This window comes from Pogoniulus pusillus, chromosome 13 (assembly GCF_015220805.1).
Source record: "Pogoniulus pusillus isolate bPogPus1 chromosome 13, bPogPus1.pri, whole genome shotgun sequence".
Lineage (NCBI taxonomy): Eukaryota > Metazoa > Chordata > Aves > Piciformes > Lybiidae > Pogoniulus > Pogoniulus pusillus.
In genome coordinates this window covers 25827008-25845379 of record NC_087276.1, presented here as the reverse complement: position 1 = coordinate 25845379, position 18372 = coordinate 25827008, and the positions used below count along the sequence as shown (strand labels likewise).

Sequence of the window (18372 nt, the reverse complement as noted above, 5' to 3'; positions counted from 1 at the left end):
GCTGTCCACAACTACCTGAGGGGTGGCTGTGGCCAGGAGGAGGTTGCTCTCTTCTCTCAGGTGGCCAGCACCAGAACAAGAGGACACAGCCTCAGGCTGCGCCAGGGGAAATTTAGGCTGGAGGTGAGGAGAAAGTTCTTCCCTGAGAGAGTCATTGGACACTGGAATGGGCTGCCCGGGGAGGTGGTGGAGTCGCCGTCCCTGGGGCTGTTCAAGGCAGGATTGGACGTGGCACTTGGTGCCATGGTCTAGCCTTGAGCTCTGTGTAAAGAATTGGACTTGATGATCTATGAGGTCTCTTCCAGCCCTGATGATACTGTGATACTGTGATACTGTGATCCCTGAAGGTCTTCAAGAAAAGCCTGGATGAGGCACTTAGTGCCATGGTCTGGTTGATTAGACAGGGCTGGGTGCTAGGTTGGACTGGATGATCTTGGAGGTCTCTTCCAACCTGGTTGATTCTATGATTCTATGAAGTGCACATCTTGTGTTTTCTTGCTCTTTCTCTGCCTGGGTCTCTATGTTACAATAAGGTTTCATGCTGATTGCCTCTTATTTACGTTTCAGTAAATTGCCTCATGTTACAGTAAGAATAATAATAAAAGTTTTCATTCCAAGGAGTGGAGTTGCAATCAGTGTCTTTTAGCTCCATTAGCTGTGCAGTGGTAACTCGACTGAAATGTACCTTTCTGTACAAGTAATGCTCCCTTATTTCTCTGTTTCTTCATGGTGTGCTTCCCTTTACACTTAAGCCACCCTTAACCAGTGAGGCATACAACTGCTAATATTTGGAGCAAAGTAGGAGAAGGATTGTCTGTGGGTAGGACCATGTTCAGAACGCAGCAAAGCTTTCTGGATGCAGGAATAGCTATCAGAGAGCATTTAAGATGCTGCCGGTTGGGTGGGTGGAAAGGCAGCTTTTGGTAACAGCTGCAGGAGCTATTGAAGGAAGAAATGCAGGAGGGATTTGTAGGAGGAAGAGGTGGCACAGTGTTCTTAGGCATACAGTTCTTGTGTGCTGTCTAGCAAAGGGATTCTGCCCATCGTTATGCCAAAATAATAATGCCAGCCCCCTGAAATTAAAATAGCTTTTCTGATGAATAAATGTGATGTAAGAGAAGGTCACTGTGAAGATATTGCTTGATATTAAGTTGGAGGAAATTGTAATTGTACTTTTTCAGTTTATCTTGGAGATAAAAATGACCAACTTTTGTATCACAGTACAGATACAGGTGGCTACAGTCTAAGTGCACTCAGGAAAGCTAAGATGAACTTAGATGTTTTTCTCATGCTCAGAATTTAGTGGGTAGAATCATAGAATCAACCAGGTTGGAAGAGACCTCCAACATCATCCAGGCCAACCTAGCACTCAGACCTAGCCAGTCAGCTAGAGCATGGCACTAAGTGCCTCATCCAGGCTTTGCTTGAACACCTCCAGGGACGACAACTCCACCACCTCCCTGGGCAGCTCAATTCAAGAAAGATGTTGAGGTGCTGGAACATGTCCAGAGAAGGGCAACAAAGCTGGTGAGGGGCCTGGAGCACAGACCCTATGAGGAGAGGCTGAGGGAGCTGGGCCTGTTTAGCCTGGAGAAGAGGAGGCTCAGGGGTGATCTTATTACTGTCTACAACTACCTGAAGGGGCATTGTAGCCAGGTGGGGGGTGGCCTCTTCTCCCAGGCAACCAGCAATAGAACAAGGGGACACAGTCTCAAGTTGTGCCAGGGTAGGTATAGGCTGGATATTAGGAAGAAGTTCTTCACAGAGAGAGTGATTGGCATTGCAATGGGCTGCCCAGGGAGGTGGTGGAGGCACCGTCTCTGGGGGTGTTCAAGAAAAGACTGGATGAGGCACTTAGTGCCATGGTCTAGTTCACTGGATAGGGCTGGGTGATGGGTTGGACTGGATGATCTTGGAGGTCTCTTCCGACCTGGTTGATTCTATGATTCTATGATTCCAATGCCAGTCACTCTCTCTGTGAAAAATTTCCTCCTAACATCCAGCCTAGACCTCCCCTGGTACAACTCAAGACTGCGTCCCCTTGTTTTATTACTGATTGTCTGGGAGAAGAGACCAACCCCCACCTGGCTACAACCTCCCTTCAGGTAGTTGCAGACAGCAATGAGCTCTGCCCTGACCCTCCTCTTCTGCAGGCTTCACACCCCCAGCTCCCTCAGCCTCTCCTCCCAGGGCTGTGCTCCAGGCCCCTCACCAGCTTTGTCACTTTTCTCTGGACACCTTCCAGTACCTCAACATCTCAGTATGCAAACTCAAATATATATTAATATTTTTTAGAAGTTATTTCTCCCTTAATTTGTGTGCTTAAAGGGCTTGCACTAAGGATGTAGGCAGATATATCTTGTAATACTCTACCATTTATAGTATCTATAGAACAGATAAAAATTATTTTGAGGTCATGACACACTGGCATTGCTCCTCATAATTGGAAGAGATTTACATAGCACGACGACACTGTTCTCTAATGGAATTATGAACTTTACTTTTGTTGCTAACTGATTAAGACACATGGGAGGGAGATGTTCTTATCCTTGTACAGCCATTTTTCAGAGCAAGATTTCACACTAAATAGCTCAGGTGAGAACGAGACAGCCTGTTCTGAAGTGAATGCCCAGAGCTGTCACAGGATGTTGGTGGTGTCCTTGAGAAAATGCCCTGAGTGTCAGTCCGTCACTGTAAGTAATCTCTTTCCAAATGGTACTGTACATTTTGTGTCTGCTAGGTGTCGACACTGAAACCTCTGACAAGTTGGTTGATTTGAGGGTTGTTTTGGTCAAAGAACTGGTAAATCTGCTTTCTGTTCCAAAAATTGTTGCACTTATACGTGGCCAAAGAATCACAAACTGCTTTGGGTTGCAAGGGACCTTTAGTGGTCATCCAGTCCAACTCATCTGCAGTGAGCAGGGACATGCTCAAATGGAATAGGTTACTCCTAGCCCCATCAAACCTGACCTGAAATGTTTCCAGGGGTGGAGGCATCAACCACCTCTCTGAGTAACCTGAGCCAGTGTTTCACCACTCAGTGTAAAATATTTCTCCTCTCTTTTAGTTTAAAATTGTTAACCCTCACCCTATGGCAACGGACCTTGCTAGGAAGACTGTCCCTAACGTTCTCAAGAAAGTCCTCATCCTGAGTTTGAAGAAACAATTTCAGAAATGAGTGTCTAAATACCTAATAGTATTCGATTAAACCTTCCCTTGTTTGAAGATTTTGATTATTAAACAAGTTTTTGTTGAAGTAAAAGGTAGGTAAAATCCTAGAAAAGCAACTTTAATTCTTCGCCTGGTAAGAATAAGCTGCTGAAGATGAAGCAAACCATGAATGCTTAAAATCTGCCACTAATCTCTCTTTTGGCCAGAGATGTACAACAAAAGCTTTTGTAAGAGTAAGTAGTGCTATTAAATGTTTTCCTCCATGAATGTGCTAAGCAGGAAGCTTGAAAAACATTCTTCCATTAAAGCCAATTACACCCATTGGGTATGAAGCACCAAAAGGTTAATATACTTAGATCTAATTGCTGGATGGTTTCCTGTAAGTGCTGTTGGGTTTTTATTTGTGTTGAAGGAATAATCAAGAATGATGTATGATGCATTTCCTTCTTTGTTTGGGTTTTTTTTTTCCCCTAATATTTGGGTTTAGGCTCCAATTAGCTGTGAAATCTGCCCTCAGTGAAATTATCACAAGCGTGACATGGGCTTGTCACTAGCTGCTCAATTATAGAGCTACTACATTGCCTTAGCTAGGCTTAGTAACTGAGATACTAAATGTCTCTTAAAGGGACTAGGAATAATTTAGGTTAATATACCTCATCATGGAATGGCAGTTAGAGGGAAAAATAATGATTCTGTTTACACCCACCCATTCTCCTTTATCTTTCAGAGGACAACTGTCTTGCTGAGTTGTTGAAAGATCTTTGTTGCTTCCTTGCGTCATCACATCTCAATGTGAAAATAAGTATTGTGTTACTATTTTTAGATCTATTCACTTGCTTAGTTGGATCTAAAGAAATGACTCAAAGTTGTCCTGTTTTCTTTGCCATCTGGGAAGGACCTCGTGTAGGTTGTATTTTTAAGCCCTATTTTGCTCCTGAAAACTAACAAAGTTCCCAAGTCCTTGTTCCGAGAGAAAATGAATGTCTCCATGCCATCAAGGGTCCCTGTTGTATTTGTCAAGCTCCATACCCCAATTACAAGCTGGCATCCCTTTCTCCTAAACAGTAAACTACTCACAAGATCTGCTCTTAAAAACATATCCTAGTATATATGTAAAAAAAATTAAATAGAGATAGGAAGGTCTTCCAAAGCAGCCAGATACAAACATTTACCTGCAGACCATCCAAGGAGTATCATACTATTGTCCTCTGCAGACTGAGCCAAAGAAAAGCAGTATTTAAAGCAGGGCTCTGCTACTATCTTCCAGTAGTCCTTTGTTGAAGCTACAGAGCTGATGGATGAATAAATACAGCAAGGTGAGTATCAAAGACATGCTGTATGTTTAGTTTACCAAATACAAGCTGAAGGTAAGATAAGGATATGTCTACACTACAAATAGGATCTGACGAACATCACAGCGTGTAAAGAGTTCTTGGGTCCAGTGTTACAGTAACTAGATGCTAGTTTAGCCATAAATAGCTGCAGCAGCCCAATGCTTTGCCTAAGACAACCACCAACCTGCTTCATCGAGTTCTTTCACAGGTTTTCTCAGTCACAGCAGCTTTGTGCTCCTGTGCATATGCTGTTCCTGGTACCTAAGCTTGCAAGTTAAAAGCTGTTGTCATATATAGCACAGTAGCACAAACATAAACAGTACTGCCAGCGTCCTTTGGCATTTCAGTTACAGCTTGTAAATCACCTCTTAGATAGCAAAACTGAGAGACAGAGTATGGAGAAGTCCCTTCAGTCGTGTTCAAAGCAATTTCTCCTCCAGATGTCTTCTGCCATGACACTGAGTGCATGTTTTGCCCACCTTCAGATTGCCTGAGATCCAGCTGCTGGCTTTGTCCCATAGCCTTCCTGAAATGTCAAGATCCCATCAGTCTTTTAATATAAGTTGCTGATTTATTGAGCAGTGTTTCAGCATTTTACCTGCTGAATACAAGGGAATAAGGTTATTGACTAGAAAATGCTCTTTTCTTTTTCATTTCTCTCTCCCCTGCATAGCTTACCTATCCCCAACCTCTCCACTTAATAAAAGTTAAACTATCTTTTGTGTACGAAACTCATCTCTCCACCTGTGAATGAGCACAAAAGCATTTTTCTTTGTTCATGTATCACAGAAAAACACCTTCTTTTTTTTTTTTTCTCTTCTTAAATCCCAGCTTTGCTTCTCAATCCCGTAGAGAGAACTACACTAGGAAATCAACTCAGAAAAGAATAGCATTTCCCCTATGACAACTTTTTGTCATTAGTAACTGCTGAAGAGCTGAAATACTTTAAAGATTTTGTTGTCTTCCCTGAGCATAAACTAAGAGGGAAAAAAAATGTATTTCTGCCTTTTAGTTAGATGCTATATCTTAACACTGATGGCTTGTCTAGTCCCTAGTATCCTCTGAACATTATCTAGCCCTCAACTCTTCCTTAAAACTCTTTCTCAAGGGGAAAAAGATTAACACTTCCTCATATTATTACTCAGCTATTGACTTATTTTAATAGAACCATAGAATCAAGCAGATTGGAAGAGACCTCCAAGATCATCCAGGCCAACCTAGCACCCAGCCCTATCCAGTCAACTAGACCATGGCACTAAGTGCCTCATCCAGTCTTTGCTTGAACACCTCCAGGGATGGCAACTCTTATCACCTCCTTGGGCAGCCCATTCCAATGGGCAAATCACTCTCTCTGGGAAGAACTTCCTCCTAACATCCAGCCTATACATGCAGAAATGGGAGAACAAAGAACACTGTTTTGTTCAGGGTGAGTGGAACAAATTGGTGGGAACTACATAGAAACAAGAAAAACAACTCTTTATTACTGCTTTAATACTGTGTGGATGGCTAATGGAAATATGAAGTGGAATAATAGGTTTTTATGTATGCTCTCAAGGTTATGAAGTAGCTATTTTTAGTTATTTCCAAAATAACAGGAGAGAAGCCTTAATTGACACAAATTTGGCTAAAATTAATGGCCATAATTGTATGAACCAGAAACTTAATTTGGTGATAGAAATCAGCACAAAATGTGTTGTTCTTTTCGGATCTCAACCACACTTAATGCATGTAAGTGGCCAGAAGGACTCTTCTTTGTGCTGCAAGTCTGTGCTGTGTGGAGCCCCCAGCACATTATCCACTTTGTTGAGAGTTCAGTTTATGTTTCAAAGCCATAAAATTGAAGGAGAACCTTTCTAGTGAATTTAACAGTGTTGTATATTCTGCTATAGTCTTCCTAAATTCCTTGGAGTGACTTTTATGCTCTACATACTTTCAGTGCTTTCCTGTGATGTCTGCCTTTGCTTAAAGGAAGATGTCAGTGAGGTATTCTCTGGTTTGTATCCTCAGTACTGAATTTGTTAATCATCTTCTCTGTCTCTACCCTGCTCCCATGAAGACTCCTTAGACTCATTTGTTAATTTAATGGATGCTCTTCAGGAAGGTGTCTATGTAGGAGGATGTATCAGTGGAAAGTCTTTTGTTCACTTAAAAAATCCTAACTTAAAACCTGTAAATAGAAATACAGAGCAGGGCTTCTGTGAAATTTGCATGTCTGTGTGCATGGAATGTGACAGCTTTCTATACACAATTTTATACCTTCAGGATTTATTTATGAACAGATATATCTCTATTAATTCCATATGCAAAACAAGTGTTCAGCAATAAGCAGCCAATAGCTAGTCTGATGTCAGACTAAGGGATTAGGAGAGACATTAGAGCAACAAGTTTAGATGTTCTATTATCAAACTCCAGGGCTCTGGAATTCTATAGAAGTTCAGTGATAAAAGGAGTTGATTTTTTAACCTCTTAATTGAGGAACCCTGACTTCCTCATATCTCTTTTAATACAAGATGAATACAGTTGTATAGAGCTACTAATACACTAGAAGACATTCTGTTGTCTGCCAGTGAACTTTAACACTTTCTGCTTTATTTGGCTATCTTTTCTTCATCTTATCCAGATATTTTAAACTTTGTTTGAAGTCAGTGGAATGAAAAATATTGCTGGTCTAATTCAGCAGGGGTGAACTCATTGCTGTCTACGACTACCTGAAGGGAGGCTGTAGCCAGGTGGGGTTGGTCTCTTCTCCCAGACAACCAGCAATAGAACAAGGGGACACAGTCTCAAGTTGTGCCGGGGGAGGTCTAGGCTGGATGTTAGGAGGAAGTTGTTGGCAGAGAGAGTGATTGGCATTGGAATGGGCTTCCCAGGGGGTGGTGGAGTCACCATGCCTGGAGGTGTTCAAGAAAAGCCTGGATGAAGCACTTAGTGCCATGGTCTAGTTGATTGGACAGGGCTGGGTGCTAGGTTGGAGTGGATGATCTTGAAGGTCTCTTCCAACCTGGTTGATTCTATGATTCTATGACTGTGTAAAAGTGAACAACTTGCTGAAGTTAAACCAAAGTGTTGCTATCATTCTTGCAGACAAGTCAAAAAAGGTGCCTAAATCTTTTACCACTGTAGTAGTTAGGATGTAGATGTTGTCTTTTAACTGATAAATGGATATTTTCTTCTCCAAGAAATTAAAAACAAAAATGTCTTGTCAATGTTTTTCTGCTGGGAGCTCCAAACTAGACCCTCAGAATGTGTTTTCCTGAAGAACACGCTTTTGTCATGAGCAAGGAAGAAACCTGCTCAACACAGAATGAGATCTAAACAATGATTTAGAATGAGATTAGGGCATACAATGAATAACCTTTCCTAGCTCACACATTCCCCCTGAAACTGTGTGATTTGCATGTCTCAGGACTTAACGGCCACGCTTTATTGCTTATTATGGATCTACTAAATTTGCAGTATCAGAAACTCTGAGAAATTTTGTGTTGCAAACACATTCAGTATTGAAGGTGCTTTTAAAACTACATAGTTCAATAAATATATGGCAATTTGGAACACATATAAAACCAATCAGAGAAATATTCCTGTATTTTTTAAGCAGTGATATTGCACCCATATGCTTCTCAAGTGTAGCCCTAATTTTCTTCACAGATGATGAGAACATGTATTAATGTCAGAGGCTGTGTAGTTGAGATTTCTTGGTTTTGTTGTTTCTTGTGTGCTTGTGATGGGTTAGGTGTTACCCACCCTCCCCACACCTTGGAAAATCACCCAAACTAGACTGAGCAGCTCTAGGAATTGAATGAAGCTTTATATTTACAGCTTAGCACAATATGCAAGCAGATATTTACAATCTATACATAACTATACAAATTAAAAAGTAATACAGAAACACAACAGCCCTCCCAGAAACCTGAGTCCCCAGGAGGGGCTCTCAACCACCCTTCCACCTTCCTCCCACCCCTCTACATTATCCAAGACTTTGCCTTATGCTCAAGGTAGCTTGGAGGGTCGGCCAGGGGGGGTTAGGACGCAGATGGATTAGTCACACAGACAGCAGGTTAGGTTAGGGAGAGAAGTTTATGCAGCCCCAGACAGATAGAGACTCTGTTATCTATATTTATGTTCTTGTTCTTATACATCTCAGCAAGCCTATGAGTGCAGCAGACATCACCATTGGTTCTTTTTCACAGCCTATAGTCTAATTATTCTCACCAAAACATTCTATCTAGCTTCAAACTAGCCCAGTACTTTGAAACAGAAAAGCAAACCAACAAGAAAAAAAAAGGTAAAGCCATGAATGGAAAAGAAATTTATTGAGTAATTTACTCTATGTAAATTATGGACTAAGTGTCCCATTCAAACAATCTTTGAATACTGTGAAGTGTTTCTGTCCTAAATTATTTATCAGTACTCAGGCTATTAAACAGTGCAGAGCTACTTATTTTAAACCATATCTTCAGGGGAAAAAAAACCAAACCAAAACAACCAGATACATCTCTTTCAGTTGATTCACGTTGCTTCTGTTATTTTTAATTGTGGTATTAGGGAGACAAAGTGAAACTCTTAAATGAGGCCATGAGAACAAGGAAAAAAAAAAAGGAAAAGATTTTATTCTGCCATAATTTTAAGTATGTAACCAAAACTTGACATTTACACACGTCACAGAAGATCTGGATTTTTTTGAACCTTATTTAAAGACACTCTGGCTTAGTACTTGGTTTTAAAAGTGTTTAATTTCCTCTTAATTTAATTCCCCCCCCCTCCCCCCTTTACAGTGCTATAGTGTGTGTCTCACCATCTACAGAGTGGCAGAAGTGCTAAAAGTAGTGTAATAGAATTGTTATTCCAGGGTGAGTTTCTGGAGCAGCAGGAGAGAGTGTTTTACAAGTGGCTGTACAATACCAGTTATGATAGAGCAGGAACTCGCAATTTCGGTCCCCTTCAAAGAGATGACATTTAATTATGATAATAACTTTACTGATAGCTGATACTCAGTATGGTGTGCATTAAAATGACACTGTCTGTGAGAAATGACATCAAAATGTTGTTTGGAAATGGAAGGGAAGAAAATATTTCCCCACAGGCGAAAATGGTTAGAAATGGTGGAGGTTTTTTTTTGACTAAAGGGGTAAGGCAGCAGTTTTTATTCCTCATATCTCTCTGCAAAGGTGGTAAAAGATAATTTGACAAACGCTGTCAAATGTGGTAACCTCAGCTAATTCCTTCGCTGCACGTCTTAATCCCTGATGCACTCTCCTCAAATAGATAGGCTGTGAGCGTGGGGAGTTTTGGATGTGACGCCTTTGCAGCGGTTTCCCACTGACAGATGCAGTGACCTTATCATCCAGACAGCTCTATCCAGTGTGACAGCCTGGCCATCTGGCTTGTATTGATCATAATTGATTTAAAGAAAGTGATCCTCTGAAGCTTGGTGCTGTTGTACCCCACAGCTAAACAGACTTTTTATTCGGAGACTTTAACCTTTAGGCTGTTGGAGGCTATTTTCCCCCCTCCTCCTCTTATTTCAGTCTGATTTGTACAACATAATCTGCAAATGTGTCTTCTGGTGGTAAAGTGCTATTGTCTTTCCAAAACATTGCCTTAGATATCTGCTCCAGAGTAACAGTTGTGACACCAATACGGTTAAATGATTGTTCTCCAATAATCTCTTTTATTGTTGTCATGCAACGACTTATATGCCAGCTTGGAAGAGACGTGCATCACTAGCTTAGTTAAGATTGGTACATGTGGAAGGCACAGATAGGCTTAAGGCTATGTGTGAAGTACAGATAGGTTAAATTTACATAAACAACGTGTAGGGTCAGCCTCCTGCGGCCAGCAGACCCTGCCTCCTCGCAGCTGCATGTGGGGGGTTGTTTTCACCGACTTAGTTCCTGCCTCCGGGATGAGCTCAAGGACACTTCGCAGCATGGATTGCCCATGGTTATCAATTCGTGTCCTCTGTTAGCAAGAAATCCATCCACAGATGTCTGAGGCAACTTAAATTTCAGAAGGATAAGAACAGACCTTGAGTTGGCTTGCAGTTGAGATAGCAAGTGACTGCTCACTGGTCCTGAAGAGTGACAGGATCTTTTCAACCCTGTTTCCAAATGAAAGATAAATATTTTATCCAGTTCTCCAACTGTCACTGCTTTCATGTAAATATGATGTGTGTAGATACAGACACTTCTGTCTGCAATCTGACAGCATCTTGTGGTATTTCAGTAGGTCTAACAGGCACAAACTGGCTGCATATTCATTTCCCTTTATTTTTCAAAGCAGAAGTAAATAAATGGCTGTTTACACATTTATTATCTATCTGACACTAAAACCTAGTCATGTATTTAAGCTTTTACATGCCTAATTTAAGTAAGATTACCTGACAATTCCCTAACAAAAGTACTGCTTTTAATAAAGCACAAACCCCACGCTGGAAATTGTGCAGCATATGTAGAGCAGAGGCAGTAACGGAGAGACCACGGAATGCTGAGCAGATAAATTGTCTCTCTGCTGAAATATGCCTAAGCAGTAAATAAGAATCGCTTCACTGAGAACTAGAACTCTGCTGTCTCCAGGGGCTGCTGCTCTCGTACAGTGAAGCTATACCAGAGGTTTGCCAAAGAAACTGAAGAATGTGGTATCTGGCTGAAGTAGCTGAGCAGCCAGCATAACTCAAGAACTGAACAGCCATGGGAGCTGAAAGGTGTTCTCATTCCTAAGGATGATTTCTCCAAGTTCACTAGGAGGACAGGTCTAAGGAAACTTGTGGGGTTTTGCTGCTTGTGCCTGTTTTGGGGATGAAAAGTTTTAACATCCAGGGGTTCAGCACTGTTCAGAAATTCCAGAGGGAAGGTTTGCAGACTTGCCTGGGGAAGACTCAATTCTCCTCCTTATCTTTTGAGCATCTTTAAAAACTGGAGTGGGACTCAGAGTGTGTGATTCTGTGATGTGCGGTAGAAGCGTTGAAAGGGAGGTTTTTTGGTTCAACCATTTTAAAGCAAAATAACTCAACACTCTGTGTCCTTTGTCTAAAAAGTGCTTTGTGTGTCCTCTCAAGGGAAAGAAGGCAGCATGAAAATGTTGCACACCCTAAGTATGTGTGTGATGAATTGTTATGTTTTAAAGGAATCATTAGTCAGCGACGTAGTGGGAACAGGTTAGATGAGGAATGGATGGCTCCAGGATGAATGCAAACAGAAATGAAAGAAGCCTTGATGAATTGAAAGTTTAGAGTCACAGGGTCCAGTGATCAAAATTACATTTCAGTATGGTCCTTTGCAGATCAGGTCTGGTTTGGAGGGGAAGATGTTTGGGGAATATCACAACTAAGTATCTTAGATGCCTTGCTTCAGGTGAAGCCATTACAGAGTCACGCTGAGCACTTGGCTTACCTAAATTGAATGACTAGAGCACATATTGAGAATCTTAAGTGAAAGTAATTAAGCAAGCATTAATTGTACATTACGAGGCTGTGGATGAATCAGGATCAATATGACAATTACAAAGCACCCTCTGCTCTGAAGGTGGTGAATTAGAGCATAGAGCAGTGCTTGCTACCTCTGTGAGACTTGCATCCTGAGCTTTGGATAAACTCTGAAGAGTTAGACACACCAAATATTAATTCATGAGGATACCACCCTCCTACAAGATCTCCCCACCTTGCAGGCTATTGAATGAATATCAATTTCTAGGGCTTAATTTTCCAGTCTCATCCAAAAAATGACAACACAGTCCTTTGATTGCTGCTTAATAAGTTCTTTAGGAAATGGAGAATGGAGTGACCTGGGAAACCTCTGAAAGTATTTTTCATCCTACACAGGGTGAAAGCGGAGTGGATAGTCCTAAAGGATGTAATTTTGAGGTGTCTCAAGGCTTCTCAGAAGTGTAGACACAATGTACTTCTGCAAAATAGAAGTTCTTTGTGAGAGTAAGATGGGGAATAGGTGATCTCAGTGGAGTTTTAGGGTGGGTGTGGGTAGTCAGGTGGGTTATTAAGATGCTGTCAAAAGAAGAAACATGGGAAATGAAGAGTCAGCTTATAAAAAGTGGGAACAGAATCCTGTGCTGTAGATGTTTATTCATGTTCAGGAAAGTATGTACTGCTGCACAGCCTCCTGCACAGGCAGGTGGTTAGGGTAGCATATACTGGATGGTATTTTAATTCACCCCAAGCAGTCAGTTGCTAAATGTCTGTTATCTGCTTTGCCTAAGCCAAAAATTACCTCTAATAGTGTTGTGTTGTATCATCATTTGGGAGGAAAAAAGAAAAGAAGAAATTTTGCCTACTGTAGTGTCAATGGGAGTGGTATGAAAGGCAATGATACTGAAACAAATTCTGAGTAAAACTTGCCAGCAAAGTACAAAAATAACTGCAAACCAGATACTAGTATTAGTTTCTGAGCTTGCTGGAATGGCTGGAAGAAAAGCATTTATGTGACTTCAGTGAGAAAGGTTTTAGGAAGGAAGCAGATTACTTAAAGTATGAAAGGCAGAGAATTAATGGCAATACAAAAGCAGACTGGATACCAGACTCCTTTGAAAATCATCTAATTGTATAGATTAGTCTTTTTTCTTTCTTTTCCTTTTTCACTTGAAGAATTAAGACCTTAGGAAAACTTACCTCTAGGTAAAGAGAAATGAGAGTACATTAAGATGTCCACTTTCTGAAGAAGGTTATACATGCCTCCTTGTGGAAATTACTGACATTACTCATTTGTCTAAAGGAGCATATAGCAAGGCTCTCTGACTGTCCTCAGTGGCCGGTAATTGCCTGTACTCAAGGTTCCCTAGTTCTGTGAAACTTGGAAGTAATACCCACATGCTGTGACACTTGGTTTTGCTTGTGCTGTGTCATCAGATTAACTGTTAAATTGGCCATTGGAAAAAAAGAGTAGAAAAATACTTGTTAAAGCTCTTCTGCAGAAGGGCATTGTTTTAGTCCCAGTGATTGGATAATTTAAGCTAACATGAAATTCACATGAACTACCCAATGGCAGCACTAAATAAAAGAAATGGAAATAGTTCAGTTTGCTTCAGAGGAAGAAAGTGGAGGCTTCTCTGGACTGGTTTAAAATGATTTTGTTATGCAGTTTTCTATTGTAGAGGTGATATAGAATGAAGAGTTCAAGACAAGATAAAGCACTCTCTGGAATATCACAGGATGTTCACTTTGGAAGGGACTCAAGGAGATCATCAAGTCCAACCCCCCTGCCAGAGCAGGACAATACTATCTAACACAGATCACAGAGGAACACATCCAGACAGGCCTTGAAAGTCTCCAGAGAAGGAGACCTCACTATGGAGAAATAGGCCATCCAGGCACCAAAGTTAAGCCAGGAGTTCTACTCTTCTTAGAAGCAAGATGCTTACTTACATGGCATAAAGGCATCAAAATATCTTGAAGGTCTTAAACGGTCAAAGTATGGAAAGGATAACTCTGGGAAGAGGGTATACTTCCCTTGCTGTGGATCCAACTTTGTAAATCAGAAGTCTCCAGACTGACTGGAGTTACTCCCTAGAAAAGCTTAATTTAGGTATTTAAAATACCAGCAGATTTTGATCAATAAAAGAATACTGCTTGTTTACAAATTAATAGTGCAGTTTGCTCTTGCTCTGGCATAAATCTACAATAGGCTCAGAGAAACTACAGTCATTTATATCACTGAATCACCTTGATGCTAACCAATAACCTGAAATCCCACAGCAGTCTGGAGGAGTCTCCAAACCGTGGCCATACCAGACCATTCAAGAGCAATTCCGTTTAATTGCCTGACTCTGGCTGAATTTCAAACAGAAGCTGACTCTGTGGATGTGTTGCAGGCTTGGTGTAACAGGTGGGTCTTGTCATCCTGCTGATCTCATTAGTTGAGGAGAGCTACTGCATAATTGCTTAGAAGTAGAAAATTAATAGTAAAGAGAGCTCCTTTCCTGTCAGCCTTCTCACTCTTCAAGTTTGGCTTCCAGGATGTTGCAGTTTGTAGCCAACTTTTTCTCCTAGACACGAGATTGATACTTACCTTAAAAATGACTGACTTCTACATCTCAGGCTGAATACACTGCAAAGTGCTTTAAAACTTGGAAGAGTGAAAATGATGAGCTGAATTTAATGCTTTTTGAGATCACATCTTTTTAAAATGCCTTTTAGTATCCTCAGGTAAGCTCTACTCTAAATGCCATGCATTTTGGATTTGAAGAGCTACTTACTGGGGTATACAGTGTATTTTTAGAGATAAATAAGTATTGATAATGCTTAATGAAGATTACACTGACTTGCTAAATGTGCCTTTACTTTGCTAATGGTTGGTGAGTATTTCTGGAAACCTGAAGCACGTGTGACTTTCTTCCCTAACATCAAGATCACACTGAGATGTGCTGTGATCACTATTTTGGGATCACTAGCTCACCCTATTATTTTAAACTAAGTTCTTTTACTGCACAAGAAAAGATCCTATCACAGGTTGAGTTATTTTTAGTCTTCTTATTTTTCAGTTGTTCATAAATATCTGAGGGCTGGGGGTCAGGAGGGGAGGGACAGGCTCTTCTCACTAACTCCCTGGGATAGGACAAGGAGCAATGGATGTAAGCTGCAGCATAGGAGGTCCCACTGCAACACAAGGGAAAACTTCTTTACTGTAAGGGTCACAGAGCACTGGAACAGGCTGCCCAGAGAGGTTGTAGAGTCTCCTTTGCTGGAGACTTTCAAGGCCTGTGTGGATGCATTCCTGTGTGACTTGAGCTCAACTGTATGGTGTGCTCTGGCATGGGGATTGGACTTTGGCTCCCTTCCAACCCCTGATCCTGTGCTTATTTTGTCCTGCTGAGTTGTAGGAAATTTTTGAGTCACAAGGAATTGCTCAAAAATTACTCATTACTTCCTACAAAGTAGGTAAAGTTTTCAACGCTGAGTTGTATTTAAGACTCTCAGGTTTGTTTTCAATGCTGTGTTGTATTAAAGACTCTCAGGTTTGTTGGACACTATGTAGTGGTCAGGAATTTAAAGTCTGAGGCATTGATTATTTTTCCCCCCACTTTTTTTAGTAAAAATGCTTATATACAAAGTACAGAGAGCATAAAGATACATTAGTTAGACAGACTCTGATGTATGCTGTTCTACAAAGCTGGTTTTCCTATGGCTCAAATGTTGCTAGCCACCTTCAGTGCATTGTTTCAGATATTGATGTCCCTGCTTCACCTACCCTGTTGGATTTCTGGTAATTAAAGTTACATGGCATTGTTGGGCAGATTACTGCAATCATGCCCTCACTTGCAACTGATGAATGCATCGAAACTGAAAATACTTAAATGATGCGTAATTGCAAGGTTCTTGACTCAACAATTTACTTAGCCCTAGGGAGAGGGAATGCAAAAGGAAAAATGTTCATTAGGGCTTAGGGATTCAGCCTGCTGTATTAGAGGGAATTGGATTATTCGGTTTACAGTGTTCTTAACAGATTCAATTTCAGGCAGAGATAATTGAAGTGTCGTCAGGGCTGTGTGCATCTCTCAAACATACCGAAAGACAAACTCCCAGGGGTTCAGTAAAACAATATAGAACAATGTGCAGTAGCTTCTGGGAGATTTAACTGCCATTCCATTGAGCCTGCTTTTAAAGTGTATTACAGCAAAGTTAGATGAATGCCTTTCTGTGTGGTTTTGTGAGGATGAATGTGTAGATTATTTTCTTTCATTCTTGAAGTAGTCCATCTGGCAAATTATTAGTAAGTCTAGTGTCCGAACTTACGACCTTGTAGCAAGAATTCTTCCGTGTTTGTGGTCGTGATGTTTCTAAAATTCTCCTGATTTCTTTCATAGCATTCCTCATAAAGGCAGGTTTGGATTGAAGAGCTATTTTTTTAGTGTAGTGGATGACACCAGTGGTCAAAACATAGCTCAGATACTGCTTATTGGTAGATCAAATAATACAATTGTTGAGAACGATCTGTTGCAGAACCCTTCGATCCATCACCTTTACACAGGGGATTATCTCTACAGTAAATACCTTACTGCACTGCCTCATCTACTCTGGGGGTTGTTCTTGTCAGCCAGCCAGATTCTAATGCGGTGTCATAACCGATAAACTTCTTTCATGATGTAGTTCAAAATGGACTTAATCATATTTGCTTATGTTTATATTCTGGAGAACATTTGAAGAGGACTATCTAGATTAACCTGTAACAAAGCAAACAAGCAAAAAAACCAATAGCAAAAAACCCAATTCAAAACCAAACAACAACAAAATAAAGAATAGCAGCTCTATCAGGAGTAGTGTGGCCAGTAGGATGAGGGAGGTTTTAAATCCTCTGTGCTCAGCACTGCTCAGGCCACACCTTGAGTACTGTGTCCAGTTCTGGGCCCCTCAATTCAAGAGAGATGTTGAGATATTGGAACGTGTCCAGAGAAGGGCACCAAGGCTGGGGAGGGGCCTGGACCACAAACCCTGTGAGGAGAGGCTGAGAGAGCTGGGGGTGTGCAGCCTGGAGAAGAAGAGGCTCAGGGCAGACCTCATTACTGTCTATGACTATCTGAAGGGAGGCTGTAGCCAAGTAGGGTTGGTCTCTTCTGCCAGACAGCCAGCAACGGAACAAGGGGACACAGTCTCAAGTTGTGCTGAGGGAAGTCTAGGCTGGGTGTTAGGAGGAAGTTGTTGGCAGAGAGAGTGATTGGCATTGGAAAGGGCTGCCCAGGGAGGTGGTGGAGTCATCATCCCTGGCGGTGTTCAAAGGAAGCATGGCTGGGGCACTTAGTGCCATGGTCTGGTTGATTGGCTAGGGCTGGGTGCTAGGTTGGAGTGGATGGTGTTGGACGTCTTGTCCAACCTGGTTGATTCTGTGATCTCCAAACAAAACAACAAAACACAAAAAAACCCAAGCCAACAAACCAGGAATAGAAATTCCATGAGAGCAATCTGGAGTAAGGGTACAGCATGGAGTTAACTTTCATGACCACTTATAAGAATTTTCCTGATGTCAAAATAGTGATGATCAAGGCCTGGCTGATGTAAGTGCATAAAAAAACCAAACCACTGTTTAGTGACCTGTTCATGCAGAAAACACAAGAATTCTGCATGCATGCAGAAGGAGGTGTGATAGAAGTGAAAGTGAACTACAAAAATGTTTAAATAAGCCTTAGAAAAGTCATCTGCTCATTTAGATGCTTGCTTGGCCCATTAAGTTTCTTTCTAGCTAGTTGTACATACATATTGCAAATATTTGGCTTAAGTCTGGATTTTCCCCTCATTTTGCTGGATTTTTTTTGGGTTCCACATTCAATTGGATTGGTTTAATATAAATATAGTACAAGAACTTCTTCTGAAATAACCCCAGGTGTCCTTGTCATGGAATCAGTCAGGGTTGGAAGGCACCACAAGGATCATCTAGTTTCAAACCCTACCCTAGATCAGGCTGCCCACAGCCTCATCCAGCCTGGCCTTAAACACATCCAGACATGGGGCCTCAACCACCTCCCTGGGCCACCCATCCCAGGCTCTCACCACTCTCGTGCTGAAGAGCTTCCTCCTCACATCCAATCTGAATCTCCCCACCTCCAGCTTTGCTCCATTTCTCATAGTCCTGACACTATCTGAGAGCCTAAACAGTCCTTTGAATTCACTTCAGAATGTGAATAGTTCTTGTCAGTTCTAAGCTTTTCTGATCCCTCCTCCCCACCTCTTTTTTTTTTTGGTTGTTTAAGAAAACCTACCAGATTCCCACTGCCTTCATGTGTAATTGTGTCTCAGTTCTAGTTTAAATTTCCCAGAGACTGAAATATAGTTAACAGAACCAATAACAATTTATAGGATGCCTTTCCCTCTTTTCTTTTTTTTTTTCCCCAAAGAAAAGGAATTGGATGTAGAGAGGAAAAGGTTCAA

General features: G+C 41.3%; 1 protein-coding gene across 7 annotated transcripts in view; it reads left to right on the top strand.

Annotated features, from left to right (window-relative positions):
* The window catches only part of SDK1 (sidekick cell adhesion molecule 1), a 510565-nt gene that overhangs the window by 95605 nt on the left and 396588 nt on the right, over window positions 1-18372 (top strand). Inside the window, exon 1 of one of the 7 annotated variants that reach the window (XM_064153647.1) lies at window positions 14231-14338. The exons of the other annotated variants lie outside the window; for them this stretch is intronic. Within the exon in view, the coding sequence (XP_064009717.1) occupies window positions 14314-14338 (25 nt within the window). The 5' untranslated portion in view covers window positions 14231-14313. Of the gene's footprint in view, window positions 1-14230; window positions 14339-18372 lie in introns of those variants that run through there. 7 annotated transcript variants of the gene reach the window in all.